The 24,040-nt window shown below is 46.7% G+C and overlaps 2 protein-coding genes across 2 annotated transcripts in view; one reads left to right on the top strand and one right to left on the bottom strand.

The window, feature by feature from the left end:
* Positions 1 to 24,040, bottom strand: part of AHRR (aryl-hydrocarbon receptor repressor) — a 65,048-nt gene that overhangs the window by 15,195 nt on the left and 25,813 nt on the right. Inside the window, exons 3-4 of the mRNA XM_006762449.2 lie at positions 23,105 to 23,211; positions 1,795 to 1,884 (exon numbers count right to left, since the gene is read on the bottom strand). Coding sequence (XP_006762512.1) covers positions 1,795 to 1,884; positions 23,105 to 23,211 — 197 coding nt within the window. The remainder of the gene's footprint in view (positions 1 to 1,794; positions 1,885 to 23,104; positions 23,212 to 24,040) is intronic.
* Positions 2,135 to 3,504, top strand: LOC102767104 (39S ribosomal protein L53, mitochondrial-like). Its single transcript, XM_015563089.1, is given in 2 exon segments — positions 2,135 to 2,165; positions 2,168 to 3,504. Coding segments are annotated over 2 exon segments (339 nt in total). The 3' UTR covers positions 2,476 to 3,504.

The raw sequence follows: 24,040 nt of genomic DNA, 5'->3' as shown, positions 1-24,040 counted from the left end.
ACTTAGGCCAATTTGAAGACATTAAATGTGAATTTTTTTCAGTTTGAGGAAACAAGGACCTGTATTGTAATAATTAGTGTGGCACGTCTGACCACCCTTCTTCTTACTTAATCTCCTAGAGCTTGATTCCTAGGAAGTGAGGTCAAGAGGAGTAAATGGTGGGAAAAATGCGAGGAAGTCAGAGAATAATATAACAATTATTCAAATAGACAAAAACATGGCTTTGATCAAGTAAAAGCAGCCATTATTTTAGCTCTAAACCGTCATTATGGAGTTAAGAATAAAAACATTACTTGAACAAAATCCTCATGCCAACAATTATCATCTTTACTTTTTTGTGCAAAGTCAACACGCTCCACGGGCGCCGTGGCTCACACGGGGACAGTCTCCCCACTGCTGCCCTGTGCGAGGACAGACAACTTCTTCAATCAAAAAACGGTGACTGAAATATATGCCTAAACCTATGTATTCACCACAAAAAGTGCTGGGCCTGAGATAGACACTGGGCTCCGGCTGTGATAGGAAGAATCTGGCTCCTGACTTTGTAAATCATTTTGCACAAGGAGCTCACAATAGCACAAAGCTGTTCTCAGATTTTTATGAAATATTTTGCATAAATTAGAGTCGATGCCTGATTTAATGGCATTTGGAAACAATTTCCTTATAATAAAAGGGAAAACTTTTTTTTTACTTCTAACTCTTGGAGGGAAATAACCAAGCTCCAATAAAACAAAGGTCCAATGACAAGTTCGGACCTGGAACCAGGCTGCTCTACAGGACCCCTGCCTTGATCACCGAGCCAACGTCTGCGCTAAGACCTCCGAATAACGGCTAAAGAATTCACAGGGCAACTCTTGGTGACAGCACGGAAAGGCAAACCAAACAGCGTCTCTCTAGACTCAGCCCTGCGAAGGCAACTGAGGGAAGTCCGTTAAATCTTCACCACCTGGGGGCTGGAATCAAGTCGTGTCCATATTCTTGCCCTGTCCACCAGCGAGCGAGCCATTAACCCCAGCTGTGCCCACCAATCTACTGGCCACCTAGGGGTGAACAGCACTGTGTAAATGAGGCACCCCAGAGCTTCTGGGGTGTACAGGAGGGGACAGGGGAACGGGAGGGTACCAGGGCTAAGCTGGCCACGCCTGGTGCTTGTATTGTCCTAGGAATGAGAGATTCATCTCAGGATCTGGGCACGGTGTATGTCACACACTGCTGAGGGCAGCCAAGGGGACAAACACCCCAGGCAGCCTCCCCTGTCGTGGGGCTGGTGTGGGGACGCCTCTCAGGAGTGTCACAGAGAAGTGTCCTTTTCCTTTCCTGGGTTTTGGGTGGGACTTCTCACTGCACCTTTTCTTAGAGGAGCTGCCCTTCTGGGTCCCAGCATTTGATGGGCCTTGGCCACAGCTCTTGGCCCCAATGTCTGGAACCACCCCCTGGCTGGTCTGCGGTAACGTCCCAAGTGGATTATCTGCGCATCCAAGAGGGTGTTTCCAGAACACACTTTGTCCTGGTGTTGAAGACATCCATGCTGCTGGCAAGGGCTAGCCAGAGCATGACAAGTGTGGGGGCTGTGCCACAGTCGGCACCATCGCTGCTCTTTAGATTCGGGACACCCTGGACACGTCACACCTCTTGCTGTGACCGAACCTCAGACAAAGCTGAGGTGTGGAAATGCTTACCTGCTAAAACCTCTGTGATAAGAAAAGCAGACTTTGGAGATGTTTAAACCTTGAAGACAATGAGCATCCACAGGTTAACGGGACCTATCACACGGCAGAGAGAGGGTTTACTCACCTGGTGGAAGCCCAGGTAGTCCGCGATCGTTGCTGATGCATAAAATATCACCCCTTCCGCACTCACCACCAGAGCAAAGCCGTCCAGAGACTGGAAGAAATAAAAATCAAGTTGGCCTCTAGATACACTCATCCAATCACTCGGAATGAAAAAGTACAAGCATCGTTTTGCTTGAGCTTTCAACCTTTTCTCCCCTGCTTTGTAGTCTGCATTCATAACTCCCAGAAATGCTTCCTTTCCATTTATTTATGACCATTTTGCAACAGGTCCCCAGTTAGCAGATGACATGGGCACTTGGTCATGGTTTATGAGGTTCAAGACTTGGGTTCCTGAGGTTACCATGGCAGTGGCCGCCTTGGCTCGGCTAGGACTCTGGCCGTCAAGGAGGTTCGGGTTCAGTTCTGCCCCTTTGAGAACAATGTGGAGTCTACGAGGACCTTCCTCCAGGCGGTGAGCCGCGAGAAGGTCCGCGCCACCAACTTGAAATGCTCCGTGATTGTGGATGTTAGGCACGACGGCTCCGAACGCTGCGTGGATATGCTTTTCGGAGATGCGCACGGCTTGATTATGCGCGGCGCCCACTTCACCGCCCAAGAAACGCTCGCTGCCTTCGCCTCCCACGTCCAGGCCCGGAGCGCAGCGGGGAGCGGGGAGCACCGTGGCGCTGATGCGGGCCGCTGACAGCGTGTAAGAGGCCAACGAGCAGATGCTAGCCTGGGCCTTAGAGAACACTTATCCACGAAAAGCTCAACTTAATCACCCAGATCACTGTCTGGAGGCCGCAGACACAATCCCCACCCCCCAAAGAGCCCTATGACTACACATCTAACCAGCGCTTCTGGCATGAGACGATCCGGGAAGGGCCTAGACAAACTTGAATTTATTTCATTTTCTCACCATCGCTCACGCTTAACCGTTTTGAATTTGGCTTCCCCCACCACTCACTCAAGTATGACACCTCTTATTCTTATTAGCTAAATCCAGTGCTGTTTTCTCAGCCCTGAGCTCTCCACCTAAGTAGCATTTTCCACTTTTAACTCATTCCCTATGGAACGTCTCTTTCTTTTCCTTCTCTTAAACATAAAGATAAACTACCCCCCCCCTTTATTTTTTGGGTATCTCATCTTCTGTGATAACTTGAACTACCCTTTTGTTAAACCATGCATTTCTGTTTGGGTCTAATATTAATTTCTGTGCTACAGTCAGGTTACCTACTATCAATTTTCTCCGAATCTTACAAACATTCTTGTTCAAAATAGAATTGATAATCTTACATACACATATACTTGCCTCTCCCTGACTTCCCCATTCCTTTTACAGGCACTCCATGTGCACAGCCACCGGGGCTGGAAGTCACAGCATTGTCTGGCTCTGCTGTCTCCTTTGCCTTGCACACCCAGTCAGTAAGTTCATATTACTCTGTGTTAAACAAAAGCCCCTGAAATGCTCTCTTCATTCCCATTCACTCTCCTGTATTATTGTTACATTCTCCTTTCTTTTCTCATCACTTTTGCTGCTGCTTAGTTTTATCTTCCAAAGCACATCACTGGTTATGTCTCACTACTGCTTGTTTCAGAGAACAGCACCTAAAGTACTTTTCATACAGTTACCACCCATTCGTGTGGATCGTGAATCAATTTAGGAGGTTAAATCAGCCTTTAGTAAAGTAAATTAGAATAAAAAGTATCAGTGCATGCATGGCACATGAAATGAGAAGTATTCTTTTAAGAAAGTTAACTTTTAAGTATATAATTATAAATCTATATACAAGGTACCCCCCCAAATGTACACACACTTTAATAGCTGATAGCTTAATTTTGAAAATGAAATGTATTTTAATAAATACTGCCTTTATAATTTTAAAAAAAAAAGACTTGGGGTCCTGTTCTTGCGATGATTACAAATTTGCTTTATAACAAGTAAACATCATCAGGACAAGATGACACCCCATCAGTACCTGAAACTAAACACAAGCCTTTCATTTCACCTGTGTGACTTCCTCACGCGTTCACCTCCTTTACTGTGTTCTGGTTTTCCTAAAGGGTGATATCATGAAAAAGTGTTGAACTCCATCAAGTGCTATTTCTGTATCTACTGAAATAACCACATATGTTTTTGTTAGTCTATTAATGTGGTGACTTACAGGAACAGGCTTCCCGATGAAGAATCACTGGCACACAGGGGTAAACATATCTAATCATAACTTTAAATGCTGTGAATTGATTCACTTCACTGGGGAGTTTTTCATAAATGTATTCCATATTTAAGGAAAAGCCAGACTGACACTTTTCTAAGTTGGGGGTCAAGTACACATAACCATCAGGCATGAGTCGATTCCCCTCCCCCTGCTTTCATTTTTCTGGACCCATTTATGTAAGACGGGGTTCATGTGTTCTGTGAGAGTTTGGTTCACCTCACCTCTTAGATCCTCCAGTTTGGGTGTATTCTGGGGAGATGGTAAATGAAAATGGGTAGATCTTAGTACTATCTCACTTATTTAATGGCTGTTAGTATATTCAGACTTAAATTATTTAAATGTAAGTTTTGGCATCTTAAAATATTTTGTAACTATGCATCCATTTCATCTTGATTTTAAATTTGCTTGTGTTTGGTATTCACAATGCTTTTATGATGATTAAATGTGTTATATCTATAATTATTGTGGACTTTGTGTGTGTGGAGAAAAGTTGGGATGTGGCTGTTGTACTTGACTTAAAGTCTCCATTTGCAAAGCAAGCCCTCTCGATCATCCTGCCGTGGCTTCCAGAGACATCACTAGTGAAGATGCACATAGAACCTAACTGCATGACCAATAAGTATTCTATCTATCATCTATCTACCAAATACTATCTATTATTTATCTATTATCTACATATCATCTATCTTTCTATCTATTATCTATCTATAATCTAGTTATTTATCAATCATCTATCTACCATCTATCTATTATCTTCTCCTTCATCATCACCATCACCATGATAAAGTAAGGACAGCACAGGGTGTGTGGGTACCCATGGGTGTCAGGCATCCTATGTGGAATGTCTCATTTAATTTCACGTCGCCTCCATGAGGCAGGAACAGCTGTTACTCCGTTCTGCCAGCACAGAAGCTGGAGGTGAGGGAGGTTGAGACACCCAGTCAGTGGAGTTCATAAATATTTCAACTTGCATCTTTAAAACACAGACATTTAGAGACTTAAATTAACATTCATTAAGTGTGTGGCCATCCAAAGTATATCATAATACTTCTCTTAATTCTTGACAATCTGGGTATTTTTCCCTTTTTTAATTTTCTTTTTTAAACCTTTGCCAATTTGATGAGTGATAAATTATTTTATCATTACTAGGATTTTCATTTCTTTCATTATCAATGAGATTGAAAACATTCCATACAGTCATCGGTAACTTGTATTTCTTCTTTGGTAAACCGTCCATGTAGTTCATGTGCTAATTTTCCCATTAGGGTTTATAAACTTCTAAGAGCATTTAAATTACTGATACTGGATATTTCTAGGCAGCCTAGGATAATGGCAGACACAGAGATCCAATCCCCACACATCTAAAACATGATGGAGAGCAACAGGAACAAGCAAAGCTGAACAACCCTTGCCCTCGACTTGATGAGGACACAGGAGACTGGTAAACTTTAAGTTATTTATAAGCAGAAAGGCAACATGAAGTCCCAGTGAGCCTAAAATGACTGTTTCAAAAGGAAAAGTATAGAACCTTCCCTCAAGAAACTAGGGAACAAAGCCAATGAAATCCATGGTAAATAGAAGGAAAGAAAAGTAAAAACAAGAGTAAAAATCAAGGAAATTTTTCTAAAGCAGTCAAATAGTAAAGGTCATCGATAAAATAAAACTTTGGTCCTTCGAAAAGATTAATAAAAGTGTAAATCCCTAGCAAGCTTGATCAAGGAAAACACAAATTACTGACACCAGGAATTTTAAAGACTACATTATTACAGATCCTACAGATATTAAAAGAATAGTAAGACTGATATTCAATGAAATAAGCAATTTAAATGAAATGAACACATTTCTTGAAAGACACTAAAAAAGTCATACAAAAAGAACTAGAAAATCTAAATAGCCCAATATCTATTAAACAAATTGAAGTTGTAATCAAAACTATCCCACAAAGACAACTTCAAGCCCAGATGAAATAAAGATTAAAAAAATAAATAACCTAGGAAAAAATCTAATAAGACATGTGTAAGACCTACATGCTGAAAGCAATGACAGTACAGAGAGGAGATGTAAGCACACTGAGATATGCAAGTTCCTGATGGAAAGTCCCTCTAAATTCATCTATCAATATAAAGCAATCCCAATCCTATCACAGTAGAGTTTTTCTTTTTTGTAGAAATTGACAGGCTAATTCTAAAATTTATATGGAAATACAAAGGGCCCAGACTCGCCAAAGCAATCTTGGTAAAGAACCGAACTGTAGGACTTATGCTGACTGCCTTCCCGACTGACTCGAAGGCCATGGTAACTAAGGCTGCATGGTGTACGGACAGACAGGCAGTGTTCAGTGGAGGCGCTGGCTCAGGCCAGTGGGGGAAGGAAGTCCTTTACACAGACGTATCTGGGACAACTGGTTATGTGGACGGAGAGAGTGAAGCCTGACTGCTCTCTCGTTCCAACACTTCAACCATGAAGGCATCATTCAGAAAGGAAAGGCCACGGTGCTCATGAAAATACAGTTCTACTCAAGAGGGAAGCAGTGAGATGTTAAAACCAGCGTAAAAACTATTGGGAAGCGAGATAACCCCAGGCAGTCAGGACCTAGTGGCTGTTAGATGCAAAATTAAGTTCCTGGATGATCCTTGAATGGAAAGGTGCCATCCAAGTTGTTACCTTCTTCTCTTGCCTTGCCTTCCCTTGCCTTCCCTTGCCTTCCCTTCCCTTCCCTTCCCTTCCCTTTCCTTTCATCTTCTTTTCCATGTCTTCTAAGCCATAGAGTCTATGAGAAGCAGGGTAGAGGTGAAGGAATGAAAATGACCCCTTGTCTTCCATGGACTGCACCTGCTCCTCAATGTGTGTAGGTGGCTTCTATGACCTAAGTTGAAAATTGACTTTTAAAGAGAGGAAGTAAAGAGAGAGGAAGGGAGAAAGGAGAAGAGAAAGAGAGAGAGAGAGAGAGAGAGAGAGAGAGAGAGAGGTGAAACCTGCAACCCAGGTATGTGCTATGACTGGGAACGAACCAGCAACCTTTCGGTGAATGGGATGATGCTCAACCAACTGAGCCCCACTCTGGCTGGGCTTGTTGCCTTATTTCAATGGTTCAGATCACTTTCCTGACAGAGATGCAAACACCAGGGCAGTGACTTCACAGTGTGATTTAGACCCTCGTGCTGAGTTTTCTGAACAAGAAATCCCAGCTCATGCGGCACTGCAGCTGCGGTGGCCGCTTTAAATGGTCCAGCCAGAGACGATGACCACAAATCATCCCAAAGCCCATTATCAGCAACCCATCCCTGGACCCCGATGTACTTCTAAAGAGTGGGAAGCTGACCCGTGCAACATAGGCGTCCGCCACAGTGTCTCCGGGAACTAAACAGACTGTGCTATTTGTCGTTTCAATTTCTGTGCGGCTCCACAGAGAAGTGCCTGGTCCCACTGTCCTAACATCGCCGAGTAGAGTGGGACGTGCAGTGTCTGCCGGGGCCTCGTCCTACGGGGTTATTCCGGAGTTTGTGAATGTGCCACAGTCTCCCCAGGGACTCTGCTCTCAGATACACAGTATTTCTTAGTGAAAAACCTGCGAAATATTTGAGATTTCTTTGTTCATATCATTTAACAAAAAGACCCGATTTGCTTGGTCTGATGAGTGCAGACAGGACACAGCTTTTTCCCTGGCATTTGGGTCAAACTCTGGGACATGAAGTGGGTTGAGTGGAGGGTGCGAAAGCTGCACTATGTGGGTGTTCTCCTAAACAGATCAGTCCTGGCCTCCAAGGCTCAGCTCCCTGCCTGGCAGTCATTGAGTGTGGATGTTCCCCACAGCTGTGTCCTGGGCCACTTCAGAGACATTTTACTTAAAAATCTGAGACCGGCTCATCCACTTGCCCCAGCCCGGAGGTTGTCCCTAAGCGCCTTTACCGTTAGCACCTGTGACCATGCTGGGACCCACTACAGCCAGATTTCTGTGTCCCTCAGACCACCAACACAGCCAAGGCCGTGCATTTTTTATGACAGTTTTTTAAATATTTTATTTATTTTTTTACAGAGAGGAAGAGAGAGGGATAGAAAATTAGAAACATCGATTAGACAGAAACATCGATCAGCTGCCTCCTGCACACCTCCTACTGGGTATGTGCCCGCAACCAAGGTACATGCCCTTGACTGGAATCAAACCTGGGACCCTTCAGTCTGCAGGCCGACACTCTATCCACTGACCCAAACCGGGTAGGGCTATGACAGTGTTTTAAACTAAATTTCTTAAATTGTGGTACGATATATATACCATAAAAGTCACCACTTTAACCATTTTTAAGTGTACAGTTTGTTGGCATCAAGCATATTAACATTGTTGTGCAGCCATAACCACCATGATCTCCAGAACTTTTCCATCTTCTCAAACTGAGACTCTGTGCCCATTAAACAGTAACTCCCCATTCCCTTTTCCCAGCCCTGGCACCTGGCCTCCTACCTTCTGTCTCTATGAATTGGACAACTCTAAGGGTCTCACGTTCACACAGGATGTGTCCTTTTTGGACCAGCTTATCTCACTCAGCATAATGTCCTCAAGGTTCATGTAGCGTATATAAGAATTTCCTTCCTTGTTTAGAGCTGAGTAATATCCCAGTGTGTGGATGGACCACATTGTGCTTCTCCATTCACCTATCGATGGACACTTGGGCTGCTTCCACTTCTGGCTGCTGTGAATGATGCTGCTGTGACGATGGGGGTACCAGTAAGACAGTGAGTGCATTTTCTGCCACCCTGCAGAGCTGGAAATCTCTGTAAAAGAATAGATGGTGCCGTGGCACGCAGCCTGCATCTCATGGCCGTCCTGCAATGGCTTCAACGTGCTTCATCTCAGAAACCCCGGCGTTCCCGCTCACCTGGATTTGATGGGAACTTGTGCACACATCGTCCCCACCCCGTGCTTGGCAGGACCTGGGCACAGCTGAGGCTCTGGGGCTGGCAGTGATGGGGGATGTGGGTTCAAGGCCTGGGTAGGGAGAACAGGGCTGGCACCAACCAGTTCCCAGGTGGTGACAGGGGCATGCTCAGACAAACCAGGAAAGCTCAATGCCTGGCTCTCACAGGTGCTCAGTGGATAGAGTGCTGTCACCACAGCGGCTCATGCCTGATTAGGAGCCAGTAACAACATCCCAGGATGGGGGACCCTGCAGGCTGCCCATCTAACATCGACTCCATCAGTCCCCTGCAGCCCCATCCCCAGGATCTGGGCAGAGGTAGGTTGGGGCAATGCTGGGCTCCACCAAGAAGGTGTTGGAAGATAAGATGTCAACTCTAATAGACTCTCAGAGCGACTATTGGTGACCACAGCAAATCGCTAAAAAGTGAAAACTTGAGGTAACCAGCAGGCCATGTGGTCCAGGGAACATACGCTAAAAGGGCAGTGGTCAGAGTCCAATCACACACGAGTGCTGGACAACAGTGACCTCGAGGGACCTCAAGTCCATCTCCTGGGCAAGCTGAAGGGGTGCAGCCACCTGCAGGTTCTGGGCAGCCCCATCCTCCATGCCCATCAACTTGGGGAGCAGCCCGGGTAGAGGAAGTGGGCGCCCGGGCTTGGCACCGGTTCCCCCACAGCTTCTCCCAATGCTGAGGTTGCCGCTTACTGATGTCCTACTAATAATAGTTCAAAGAGCAAAGAAATGCTCAAGGCTTGAGCATATAAAATGCCTTCTTAAAAAAGATTTTATGAGATTAGTCACAACCAAAACAACCTTAATTTTAACTCACAAAGCAGAAATTTTAAAAAAAAAGATGAAAGACCATAAAATGCTGTTTGCCGAGTCATATGGATTCAATATCAGACTGACTTTCTGGTCCAGAGTCCTCGCGCCAAATACTTTTACACATGTGGGACCATCCTTCAAATACGCATCGCGAGCATTTGTTTGTTTTCTCTCTCTCTTTTTAATCCTACACGAGTTTTGTGTGTGTGTTTTTTTAAACATGGTACATGGAAAATGAGATCACTTTTCCAAGTGGAAAAAGGGATTTGGCCCCAAGCTGAAGGCTGCACTTTTTTAAAAGAAGAAAATAATCACATCTACATTCAATTACCGAACGTCACGCAACGTGCACCTGCCACTCACAGATAGGGTCTGAGGTGCCCATGCCTCCAGGCCGGCTTGGCCACTGACACTGTTGCCACCCTCGGCCCCTTCTGGGGGAGAAGGGACATCTGAGAAAGCCAGGGCTTCCTTTGGCCAGTCCCTTGAATATCCTGATCTCTTCCAGTCCTGTGGCAAAAAAAATAAGCAGCAAGCATTTCAGAGATGGATTTGTCAAGGTCATGGCAGAGGAAAAAAAGAGGGAAAAGGAACAATTCTCACAGCCCCTTGTTGCTCCTCCGGAATAAAGGGCAGCGGGGAGCAGAGAAGTCCCCTGAGAGCCGTTGCCAAGGTCACCAAGCAACAACACAAGGCCGAGGCCCGCTAGTCACGCGAGCCAGCGAGCAAGCGGGCACCAACCCGCGGGTGTCAGGCAGCTGGCTCGGCCTCCTGGAGCCAGATCACTCGCTGGGCCTCTCCTCGGCCAGCCAGCGTGCGTGCGAACGGCGTTCCTGCTTGGGGAGCGGAATCACTGGCTGTTTATAGATCCCACAAACAGTACACTCAGGCTTGACTCCCTGCCACGAAGCAGCCACAGCACTTGAGAGCAGTTCCTGAAGGATGCAATTGTCTGAGGGTGAGAGGGCCACAAAGATGGGCAGGTGGGCCCCCAACTCCTCCCAGTCGCCCAAGGCGGCCTGGGCTGGGTGAGGAGGAGACTGGAGGTTGCAACCTGCAGGGGCTTTGGGGAGGCAGAGAACAGGTGGGAGAAATCTGTTCTATGTTACACTGCTGCCCCTCTCCGTTGTCTGGGGACAGCCTCTGCCTGGTGGGACCACAGGGCAGGGCTGGAGGTACAGAGCTGAGCTGCCCTCCAGGTACCCACCTCTCCTCCTCTTCTGCTGCAAACCCCAGGCCGGGGGCTCCTCCTACGGTGCCCCTTTCTAAAGGGGAGGCAAACCGCCACCTAGCACCTTCCCTCCCCTCCTCTCCGACCTTGACCCTCAGCTAACACACACAGCTAACCAGGGGAGCTGGTGTCAGACACCTGCAGGAACAGAGCGCACAGGAGCCCGGGAGATGCCCAGCACGTGGGCAGCACAGAGCAGACGCCAAAGAGCTGAGACAAGCATGATTCAAATACAGATATTTGAGGAGGTAAGAAAAGCTACCAGCAAAATGAAACAAGAACAAAAAATGGTACAAACAAACCAACTGGAAATACTAGGAATGAAAATGGTGAAAGGGAAAACAGCTGAGGGGTTTGGACTGATGGCTCTACCACCCCCTGAGGCAGCTGGGGAGGGGGGTGCCAGGCAGAATATAAGAGAAGCCGGTCAGGAGGGGATGGTGTAGAAGGGCCAGCACCTGGACAACTGCAGCTCCAGTCGATGCAACAATGACGCAGAGCGGACAAGGTTGTATGAACGACGGAACAGCTCAAAGGGACAGAGTGCAGAGCACCACACAGGTGACATGGGCAAAGGACACAGTGACATTTAAAAATATCTGCCCTGGCTGGTGTGGCTCGTCCTGTGCCACAAAGGGCTGCTGGCTCAATTCCCGGTCAGGGCCCATGGCCATGTTGGGGGCTCGATCCCCAGTGAGGGGCGTGCAGGAAGCAGCTGATCGTATCGATGTTTCTCTCTCCCTCTCTCTTTCTCTCTCTCTAAAAATCAATAGAAAATCTTTTTTTAAAAGAAAGAAATGTAAGAACATCAAAGCCAAAGAAAGAATCCCAAAGTTGGGAGAAATGGCAAGAACAAACGGGAATCGAACCCCTCAGGCTGCTCCACACCAGCAGCCACAAGGACACTGCAAACCACGCGACAATATTTTTCAATGTTGAAGGGTAAAAACTTTGAACCTAAAATTGTATATTCAGCCCAATTATTATCCAGATGTGAAGGTGTAACATTTCAGCACGGGGCGGGGGGACCAAGGAAGATTTCACACCCAGAGCCACAAGGAAAACACTTTGGGGGAATCACTCGAAGAGAAACACATCCGGGCTGCTAGACATGACAAGGATGGCGACCAAGTCCCAGTAAACTTTAAAGAGGAGTCTTTTAAAAAGCTAGGAACAAAGCTAAGAACCTGTGCCATCCAGGACTCAACTTCTAGACCAAATCGATGTGCAAGTTTCAGGGATGGGAGGCAGGTGGGGCAGGGAACCAGAAGACCCAAGCATATGCCAGGGGCAAGTCTTGTTGGGGAAATGCAAACACTGATAAGTCTAATAAATCAGATAAAACCAACATGAAAAGGGCTTATGCTAAAGGCAATCCCAAAAGAACAAAAGCATATGAAAGTTCAATCTATAAATGAGGAGCTAGAGAGAGAAAAGGAAACTAATGAAGGGATAGTAAATGGGAAATAGGAAATATGATGACAGAAATCAGCCCACAAATTAGAGTGATTACAAGAAGTACAAATAGGTTAAAATAACCCCTGGGAGAACGTTTGGGGGAAGGGTGCCTCATGTTCGTCTGCAGGAGGCAGACTCAAACAGAGAAGAAGAGCTGAAAGGAAAAGAATGCAAAAGATGTATCAAGTAGCAAGGTACCCGGAGAAAGCTGTGGACAAACTCATAACAAAAGGGTTAAAGTCAAATGTAAGCTCTAAGATCTGGGACAAATTTTTAAAAAAAAAAAAAAAAAAAAAGAGGCATGGGGCACCCCACGCCTGTTGAAATTAGCAGTCCGTGCCTGACCCTGCCCCACAGCTTCCGCTCCTTGGAGCTGTGGCTTGAAGCTCCTGCCCTGCGGTGGTGGGCTGGAGTGGGGGGCCGGGGGGGCGGGCAGACCTCAGCTTGCTGAGCTGCTGGCTTACATAACAGCTTGCTCTCCATTTCCCAGGGTTCAGGCGTCACAGTTGGCTAGCTGCCACGTGTACCTGCCCACCATACACGCTCGCACGCTCACTTCCCCTCCCCGTCCTAATTTAGCTGTGTCATAATTTTAATTAAACTGAGGTGCAGTGTTTGTGTTATCACAGACTTGTCTCCGCTGAGCCAGGCGGATGCACGTTGAACACTTCACTGTCCCTCGACAATCTTTGGGCCTGGAGTTAACACATGCCTGTGTGTCGCCTTATTTACATGGTCCCTGACTTGCCCCCCAGATCTTCCCTATGTAGGTGTCCTGTCCACCATCTCCTGGAAGCCTGCCCCCCTCCCCTCCTCATCACCCTGCTTCTGGTGGAGAGACCCTCCTTCTGAGAGGCCCTGCGGAGGAGGGAAACCTTTGAGCCCCAGATGTCTGAAGCTGTCTTGATGCCACCTCCTCTCTGAGGAAGGAACAGGTGTGTGCAGGTCCCAGGTGAGAAAGCACTCGCTCCAGCGCTTTGTAGGCAAGTCCTCCTGGCGGTCCAGCCTCCAGCGGCCTCTCTCTGGGAGCACAGAGGGCTTCCCATTGTCCCAGGTGTAGGATTTCACAAAGGCGAACACCCTCGTCCTTTCAGCCATTGTGCTAGTCACCCAGTGGGACCTCTGCGCCGGAAACTCGGTCCTCGGTTCTGGGAAGCCTTCTGGTTGCTTCCTTGCCCGTTTCCTTCCCTCTGATCTTTGTGGAACAGATTACTCAGGTCTTGTGGGGTCTGGCAGTCTGCCTGACTTTCTCCTCCCCTTCTTCCCTACTTTTCTTTTACTCTTAGAAAGACCCCTTCAAATTCAATTTCTTTCTTTTTTAATAAATATGTTTTTATTGATTTCAGAGAGGAAGGGAGAGGGAGATAGAAACATCAATAATGAGAGAGAATCATTGATCAGCTGCCTCCCACACGCCCCACACTGGGAATTGAGCCTGCATCCCGGACATGTGCCCTGACTGGAAATCGAACCATGACCTCCTGGTTCACAGGTTGATGCTCAACCACTGACCCACACTGGCCAGGCTCAACTTTAATTTCTGACTCTCCTACATATTTCTAAATTTTGCTCTCATGCTTTTAATTGTTGATCTCTCTCTCTCTCTTTTTTAAAGTTTCTGAATATTCCCTTTTACAGAAACCAGTTTTCATTTTGTCGACCTTCAGTTCTCTCTGAGGAGCTTAATGACATCTTTTTTTTATTTATTAATCCTCACCTGAGGATATTTTTTCCATTGATTTTTAGAAAGAGTAGAAGGGAGGGAAGGAGTAGAAGTAGAAGAGAGAGAGAGAAACATCAACACGAGAGAGACACATCTATTGGTTGCCTCCTGCATGCATGCAACCAAGCCAGGGATCAAACCTGCAACCTAGGCATGTGCCCAGCGTCCAGGGTCCAGGGTCCAGGCCCTGCTCACCACTGTTCCCAGTGACCTCCATGGCTATTTCTCTTTGGTTTTCAAGGACTTTCTGTGAAATTATGAAACTATCACGAACACTGCCTGAATTCACAGCTTTTCCCTTGAAAATGTGCGCCTTCAGCCTGATCTGCTGACAAGTCCCGCTCATACCCAAGTGCCCACTCACCCCCTCACCCCCACCTCTCACCCCCAGGACCCTCATCAGCATCGTCACCAAACATTATGTGATGGCTGGTTTCCCTGAAAAGCCAGGACTGCAGCACCCGACCCGGCTGCCTGCATGGACCTTGATTCCTGGGGAGCATCCTGCCCAGCGGTGTCCCCAGAAGGACCCTTGTCCATGGGTCGCCATCCAGCTGTCCATTCTGGGTGTCATTACCCAGGCCTGTCGCCCATGGGTTTCTAACTGGGTTCCGTTTCCTCTGCTATGTGAGATGCTCAGAGGAAATCCTCTACAATAAGGGTTCAGTCCTGAGAACTGGCAGCCAGGCACCCAGCCACCTTCCCGGCTCAGTCTGGGCAGGAACTGGAGGCCTTGGGGACTGCATCGCAGGCCTGACAGAAGCTGCCCCGTCCAGTTCCCCCGGCACTTCGGCTTCGAGGTTTGACACTGAAGCTCTGGGAGCATCCTGTAGGGCTGGGAGAGTCACTCCACTCGAGATCCTCATCTCTGCTGACAGTGGGACGGCCCCTGACCCTGCCACCAGCCCCGCACTGGGCTGCCTCGGGCAGGGCATCCTTAGCCCAGGGCCCTGCAGAGTCCCACTGAGAGGGGCGGTGGGAGCCAATCCCTGCTCTGCCCTTCCATAGGCTGTGGCACGGAGCAACCTATGGAATCACTCAGTGAAGAAGTATCGCCCTAAAGTGTGGCTGCATTTCAAAGACTCCAATGGCCACAGAAACAACTGCTGCATTCACTAAAACGGGTGCCCGATGCCATTGCCTTGGAAGTGGAACTTAAGACAGGACCTCATCTGTCATACATGTTAGCCAACATGTCGGCTTGGTGCATAAGTCTAACGAAGCTTCCTTAGGAGTACAGAAAAGCAGTTTTCCCAGGCCACAAGCTTGATAGAATAGCAACCTCTATGTTTGGGTGACGATCAACTTATTTTGACCCTTAGCAAAAGATTCTTACTGTTCAGCATTTAAAATGTGTTTATCATTTATACCAATGAACTTTTCCTGAAATCATTAAGTATTGAGGTATGTGTTTAAATTTATTTCCAGTGCCAGAATCTTATCAATATAAGAGCTTTAGAAAGATTAGGTGCCCAAATGTCCAGCACAATATGTGTATATTTTTAGTTTCATACAGAGCTAACAATCCCAGGAACTCTGAACACTCTGGACCTTATGTGGTTTTTCCTTTCAGTCATTTCAAACACAGAAAGTAGGGCCTATCTTTGCCTGCTCCCCTTATGTTCACATCTCCCACATTCATACAAGTATACGACAGTTTGCTCAACTTCTAAAAAAGTTTTATACCAAGTCTTGTCCTTTTATAAATCTCATCTTGTGCTGTTAGGGGAAAACCTCCCTCTTGAAAATCTATATTGCACAGAAGCACATGTCTTTACTGTGTCCAGACAGAAAGCCTCACATTCATTTTAAGGTTTGCACGTGGGTGCGGCTTACAGGGAGGGCCTGAGAAAAGAATGGGAGGAGCTAGTAAGTATTTTTAGTAAAATGTGGCATTTGTTTTGTGCAGAACACAGAATATGCTCTTTAATTTAGTAAATATTTTTTAAAGATAGAGATGCTTTGATATTAAAACAAACAAGTCTTAATCATAAAAACAATTCTTAATCATAAAAATGCTTGTGGGTTTTTTTTTTCAGACTTTCTGAAGTTGTTGATCAACTTATTTTTGTTTGAAGTGTGTGTTTTTCCCCTCTTCCTACCGTCTCTTTTAAAAAATATATATATTTTTATTGATTTCAGAGAGGCAGGGAGAGGGAGAAAGAGATAGAAACATCAATGATTAGAGAGAATTATTGACTACCTCCTGCACACCCCCTACTGGGGATTGAGCCTGCAACCTGGGCATGTGCCCTTGACCGGAATCAAACCTGGGACCCTTCAGTTCACAGACTGATGCTCTATCCATTGAGCAAAACTGGCTAGGACCCACCCTCTCTTGCAAAAAAAGAAAAAGAAAAGAAAAGTGGGTTTCTGCTAATGAATTGAGCAGACATTTAATATTTTATATGCCTTTCACATGTGTAACTCAATATTTGGATATGTGATAATTTGTTTTATTATGTAATTGATAAAATGGTGATGTGTATTAATGTTAGTTCAACCATATATTTATACTGTCTGGGAAGGTGTGGTTATAGTTCTGTGAGAGAAATAACTTGTCAGTGTTCACCAACCTGTAAAAATCCAGTGCAAGAATTTAACATCTAAATAAATAATAAGATGCATGTTTTAAAAAAAGAAAAAGAAGTGCACTTTAAATACAACATAAATGGATTAAAAGTAAGATGGTGGAGTAAAATATGCCAAGCAAACATTAGTAAAAAGAAAGGCAGAGTGGCTATATTAGTATCAGGCAAAATAGACTTTAAAACAAGGAAAATTATCAACAATAAAGAATCATTTTACATAATGATAACAACAGAACAGTCAATTCATGAAGACAACATAACCCTAAATGAGTATGCACCCTCCAACACAACTACAAACTACATAAAGCAAAAACTGATAGAACTGAGAAAAGTTTAAAAATCCACAATTATACTGGAAAAGGTTAACTCTTGTCTTTAAGGTTGAGACTAGATAGAAAATCAACAAGGATATACAAAATTAGAACATTATCAACCAACTGGATGTAACTGAGGTTTACAGAATACCTCGCCCAATGACAGTGTCTAGTGAGGGCCCACTTCCTGATTCATCAATGACTGTCTTTTTTGCTGTAACATCACATGGCAAATGGGGAAGAGATCTCTCTGGGACCTCTTTTATATGAGTACTAATCCCATTGATTAGAGCTCCATCCTCATTACCTAATCACCTTTCAAAGGCCCCACATCTAAACACTATCATATTGGGGATTAGATCTCCGCATATGAATTTTCTTTTTTTGGGGGGGGGGCATATAATTATTCAGTCCATAGCAACCATCAATGAAACCAATACTTTTATCTTTGAAAAAAATAAAAACTGGTAAACCTCTAATCTAACTGATTAAGAAAAATTTAAAGAAGATATATATTATCAATGGAATAAAAGAGGAGACACCACTATAGAAACTATAGGCATTACAAGAACAATATGGGAAAACCATGGACAACTAACTCTGTATCTGCAGATTCAATAAAATAGGTGAAATGGACCAATTTGCTGAAAGACCCTAACTACTGAAATTCACACTGGAATAGATAACCCGAACAGTCCTATATCTATTAAAGAAGTTGAATTCATCTTTACAAAAATCTTCTAACAAAGAAAACTTCCATTCCAGCCTTAACCGGTTTGGCTCAGTGGATAGAGCGCCGATCTGCAGACTGAAGGGTCTCAGGTTCAATTCCGGTCAAGGGCATGTACCTCAGTTGTGGGCACATTCCCAGGAGGGAGTGTGCAGGAGGCAGCTGATCGATGTTTCTCTCTCTTCATCGATGTTTGTAACTCTCTATCCCTCTCCTTCCTCTCTGAAGGCAATAAAGTATATATATATATATTTTTTTAAACTTCCATTCCAGTTGTTTTCACTGATGAATGTCATCAAACACTTCAGGAAGAAATAATACCAATTCTACACAATCTCTTCCAGAAAACAGAAGAGAAGGGAATACTCTCAACTAATTTGAAGCCTGCATTACCATAGCAAAACTAGACAAAGACATTACAAGAAAGAAAAGTACAAAAATATTTCTCATAAACGTAAACACAAGTATTCCCACAAAATATAAGCAAATGTAATCCAGCAATAAGATTTATCTTGAGCATGCAAGGTGGGCTCAACATGTGAAAATCAGACAACAGAATTCACAATATTAACAGAAGAAATACCATGCTCATCTTGATAGATGCAGAAAACGCCTTTGACAAAAGTTAACATTCATTCATAATAAGAACTCTCAGAAAACAAGAATTAAAGGGAAATTTCTTAATCAGATATAACATAGCTATAAAAAACAAAACAACACAATAAAACAAATGTAAGCTAATATCATACTAAAGGTTGCAAGATTAAAGACTGTGTGGGAGAATATATTCACCAATAATGCATAATATCCAAAATGTATAAAGAACTTAAACAACTCAACACCAAAAAAACAAGTAATCCAATTTTTAAAAAGTGGGCAAAGGACCTGAATAGACACTTCTCTAAAGAGGACATACAGATGGCCAACAGACATATGATAAGGTGCTTAACGTCACTAATCATCAGATAAATGCAAATTAAAACCACAATGAGATATCACCTCACACCTGTCAAAATGTGTGGCTATCATCAATAAATCCACAAATGAGAAGTATTGGTCAGGATGTGGAGAAAAGGGAACCCTCATGCATTGTTGGTGGGAATGCAGATTGGTACAGCCACTGTGGAAAACAGTATGGAGCTTCTCAAAAAATTAAAAATGGAACTGCCTTATAACCCAGTGATTCCACTTCTGAAAATATATCCAAAGAAACCCAAAACACTGATTCAGAAGAATATATGCACCCTTCTGTTCATTGCAGTGCTATTTACAACAGCTGTCAGAGGGGAGAGGGTCTGGGTGAAACAGAAGAAGGGATTAAATTTTTTAAAAAAGCAACCTCATAGACACAGAGGACAGTATGGTGATTAGAAGGAAAAGGGGGAGGTAGAAGAGTGGAAAGGGGGGGATAAATAGTGATGGAAGGAAACTAGACTTTGGATGGTGAATACACAATAGAATATATAAGAATTGTACACTTGATACCTGTTTTATTAACCAATGTAACCACAATAAATTAAATTAAAAATAAAAATTTCAGAAAATGTATCATGCAGCCACAATGCACTTGAACTCCAGCCAGAGTCAAGCAGTCATACCATCAATCTGACTCCACCCCCCAGGCCCAAGTTCATAGTTCCTGCGAACATGATCATTTCCGCACTAAACACAATGGCCTTGCAGCCCACCTTACAAGTAGAAATGAAAACGGAGGCACTCTGACCCCTGCTCAAAGCTCACAGCGTTGTTCTATTCACACCTAATGTGTGTGTGTGTGTGTGTGTGTGTGTGTGTGTGTGTGTGTGCAGAACCCTCTATCCCATCACATCCGCTCCTGGTTTCCTCTTCCCACCAAGCTCCTACCCCCAGGCCATATGCAGCGCCTGTGCCAAAGTGCTCACTGGGTGGCAACTCTGTCTGTCTGTCTGTCTGTCTCTCCTGGGTTCCCAGGGGAGCAAAGGGCTTGGAGCCACTGAGCCCAAGAGCGACTAAACTCAGACAAAGAAACACGGGTCCGAGTCCAGCTCCAGCCCCAGCCTCAACGGGGACCCTGAACCAGCCCCTAACAGCTGCAGACCCTGGTTTCTTCATCTTGAAATAACAGGCATCAGACCACAGGCACTCTAAAGGCTGCACCAGCTCTACATTTTTTATGAATTAATGCCCTGCCATAAACCTCTCCCTTTTTTCTGGTCTGTCTTCAAGAGATTGAAGATTAGAAATAAAAGCTGGGATTTTCTTGTTATTGTTGCTTAATCTGCTTCTTTTGCCCTGTTTGGGAATACTTTTAAACTTCACGAAGAGTCTCTCACCCAAAGTTTGAGAATCACCAGGTGAGAGAGGACACTCACCACATAACCTCCCTGACGGCAACCAAAGGAAGCTTCCAGAAACTTCCTGTGGGCCACAGAGAACCACAAACAAGAGGTGGCAGAATGAATGAGGCTTCAAAAACATTTAGAGATCTCATGCTCTCAAAGGCGGCATGGAGAGCACTATTCCGACCTGGCTGGTGGCCAGAGGGCAGGATGGGCGCCAGGACAGCCTGCAGTGCCCTGAGCAGATGGGCAGTGCGTCCTTCAGCCTTGGGACGTCTTCCTTGGAAAAGTCCCACCAGGAGGGTAGCTCCAAAAACATCCACACGCTGGGCAGAACTCAGAAAATCAGTGGCAGACAGTGGGGATGAGCTCTGCCTTCCCCTCCTTCCCAGCCCCTGAGGAAGCTTGTGGGCACTCAGGAGTCAGGCCTGGTCCTTAGTTCCTGGTTAGTTCCTGGGCTTCAGCCTCAGTCAGCGGCCCTGAGGCCTCCAGGGAAGACCGAGCCCCCAGAGAAGAACCAGGGGGGGGGGGGGGGGGGGGGGGGGGGGGGGGGGGGGGCGAGCACCGCGACATGAGGGCAACGTTGCACAATGCACAAGACAGCCTCTGGGGTGCTGCTCTCTGCAAACCCAGCAGAGAAGCAGGACGAGGGCTGCGGTGAGGACATGTGTGAACATATGTGAAATTGTCCCCTGAGCTCCACCAGGGAGGCTGGGCACTTTGTGCATAAGCTCCTGTATTTATAGCTCAGAACAAAAGTTTTTAAAAGATTTTATGATTAAGATTTTATTATCTTAACTTTGAACATGAATCATAAAAATGTAATGCCAATTATCTTTGCCAAGAATAAAATCCAACTGCCACAATTCCAGCTCCAATTTTACTATAGCACTGACAAAAGTTTTTTAAGGAAAAATAATATTTAAGAATTTGCTTCCTGAAAACCTGATAAATACTGAAGTATGGAAGTATTTCCTCCACCGAGAACATGACACCCCCCCTCCCCCCGCAACACACACACGCACATACTGAGGCTGGACCCACGCTCTGTTCCAGACAGACCTGAAATGAAACCCACACTCCCTCTAGGACGGGAGTCCCCCAAACACCCACGGACCCAGCAAACTGGACGGCAAGAATGTACTTCCTCACATATTTTTATTTTTTAAAAAGGAAATAATTTAAAAGCTCACTGATCCTCATGAGAGCACACCCAAACCTTTCAACAGGGCAGAGATGTTGGGGTGGGGGAGCATGGGGTCCTGGGGGGCCATGTGGTTCCTGTGGGGACCATGAGGGTCACGCCGGTTAGACAGCTGATCATCAAAGAACTTACGAGACTTCTCAGGGAAGCTGCCAGGGGGACCCAGGAAAGCATTGAGGGAAGATGGGCTGAAGAGCTGGGGACAGAGGAAGAGGGTTGAGGGGCTGAGTGAGCCTGAGGGTGGGGCCTCACCTGGTGTCCCCACTTCACACACGCAGCCCCCAAGTGGCCTGGCGCTGCTCTGGTCAGTGAGGCCGCCCCAGCTGGCCATGGTCAGCCACCTGTCCCTGTGGGAGGGACGAGCCCAGGGGACCATCGATCCTCCCTTGCAAGACTGGCCCCCCCTGGGGAGGAGCCGCAGGAACCACGGAGGTCATCCCAGGAGCCTGGGCATCAGGCAGGGAGCAGGGCCCGGGTCTCCTTTCAGGCTCTGCCTGTTCTGGTTGCCACGGAGCAGGTTGGGGTGCAGAAGAAGCACCTAGAGCGAAGCTGCTGCCAGCGTGTAGAGAAGGGGTACTGGACCCGGCTTAAATGGCACCAGCAGTTCACCATTTCTGCCCTTCAGCTATCACCTAACACAGTGATGGCGAACCTTTTGAGCTCGGCGTGTCAGCATTTTGAAAAACCCTAACTTAACTCTGGTGCCGGGTCACATTTAGAAATTTTTTGATATTTGCAACCATAGTAAAATAAAGACTTATATTTTTGATATTTATTTTATATATTTAAATGCCATTTAACAAAGAAAAATCAACCAAAAAAATCAATTCGTGTGTCACCTCTGACACGTGTGTCATAGGTTCGCCGTCACTGACCTAACAGATGAACCAAATGTGGGAGGAGAGGAGTAGAGGAGGCTTCACCTGGGAGACGGAACCACCCACCACATGGGGCTGGGGCGTAAGAACCAGTTCTGCCCTGGACGTCGGGGTCTGAAGTGGACACTCTGCGGGGACACGTGAGCCCAGCTCCTCCCGGGGAAGCATCTGGAGCTTCAGAAGCACCTTGGCTGCTGGTTATGGGGCCACCTGCCATGGGCTTCTCTCCCTGTGTCCCCCACACCCTCCCACGGAGGGACGGCTGCTTCCTCCCAGCCCTGCCGAGAAAGGACAAGCCAGGGCCTGGGGAGCTCAGAGTCCTTGGCCCCAGCAAGGCAGCAACACTCTCACTCTGTGAAACACTGATCTGACACAACCCAGAAAAGTCCTCAGCATTACATCTCCTAAGAAACAGAGCATGGCTCCCCCATCCTGCATGGAAAGGCCCACCTGGCAGGGTCAGGAAACACCCTAGAATCACGGAGGGGCGTGTCCATCTCAGAAGAAAGGGCCGACCCCACCCTCGCCATCAGCGTGTAATATCAATAAATGGACCAGCCAGCCGCACCTGCCAGACCACAGGAAGCTTAATACACAATTTCCTGTCCTTAATTTGAAAGGAAAAAAAAAATCCTGCTTAGTATTTTATTCGGTTCTCCCATAGACAAGCACAACCAGAGAATGCAGAATGAAAATGGCTTTTAGATCTGATGCCCGGCCATGGCTGGTCCTCTCTGTCCAGCACTCACCTGGAGCCTGAGCCCCCAGACTTGTGCTGCTCCCAGGAGATCCTGGGGCTCCATCCACAGAGACGCCTCAGAGCCTTAACTCTAGTTCATTGTAAATGGTCACAGCCTCAGGGCCCTGGGGAGAGGCCTGCACTGTGTGTGACCTTGCGTGTGATCAAGGGGTTAAGGGAGCTCACCTCCAGCAGGAGCCTTCCCTCCAGCACTGCGGACCCTCCACAAGGACCACTCTCTTCTGGCGAGGGGGCACCGGCCACTGGCTGGCGCGGGCACTTCTCCTGCACGGCTGTCAGACAGAAACAGAGCACGTTAGCACCCTCCCTGGGCCCCAGGCCTAGTTGCAAGCCTTTGTTAAGTTGCATTTCTCCATTCTTCACCCCGCTGCTCCTCACGGCCACCTTCTTCAGTCCCACACTGACCCATGGCCACCAGGGCGCACTGGGGCAGCTCGGCCTCCCCGGGAAGAGGACGGGCAGGAGGAACCAGGATATCTGACCAGGGCAGCCACGTGGGAACAACTAGCTCACATTGGGAGATCAGGACATCTCGGCTGGGCCTGACCTGAGGATCCCCCTAACTCTGCTCCCCAGAAACTGCTCTCGACCCACCTCCTACGAACCACTCGGAGCCTCACTGGCTTCAAGGAATCTTGTATGGAGCAGCCCACACCCCACAGGCATCCATTACCGCACTGATGGCTCCAGTCCAGGAAGCTGCCGGCCCTCACATTGCAACCCTGCCCTGTGACGCTGGCGGCACCCTTATGCTTCTCCCATCCCCACATTCCCACCCCCTCCCCAGGCTGGCTCCATCTTCACTTTGGGGGGAAGAGTTCAGACAGACAGACAGATGTCCAACTCCCAGCTCCCAGGAGCTGGTTAGGGACCTTCCACTGCAGGCTCAGCATCCACGTTGACACCCAGCAGTTATGGGAGGACCCCGGGGCCAAGAGGACGGGCGAGTAGGGGGATGCAGTCTGGAACTCAGGGCCTCACCTCCGTGGAGGGCGGGTGGGGCAGTGCCTCACAGCTTCCCCTCATTTCTGGGATTTGCAAACTGAAGCTACAGGTGACGTCACTGCAACTGAGGGCCGGGGCCCCGAGGTGGAGCCCTAG

Source organism: Myotis davidii, unplaced genomic scaffold (genome assembly GCF_000327345.1).
Source record: "Myotis davidii unplaced genomic scaffold, ASM32734v1 scaffold135, whole genome shotgun sequence".
NCBI lineage: Eukaryota > Metazoa > Chordata > Mammalia > Chiroptera > Vespertilionidae > Myotis > Myotis davidii.
The sequence above is the reverse complement of the archived record's forward strand: the minus strand, read 5'-3'. Positions and strand labels throughout refer to the sequence as shown.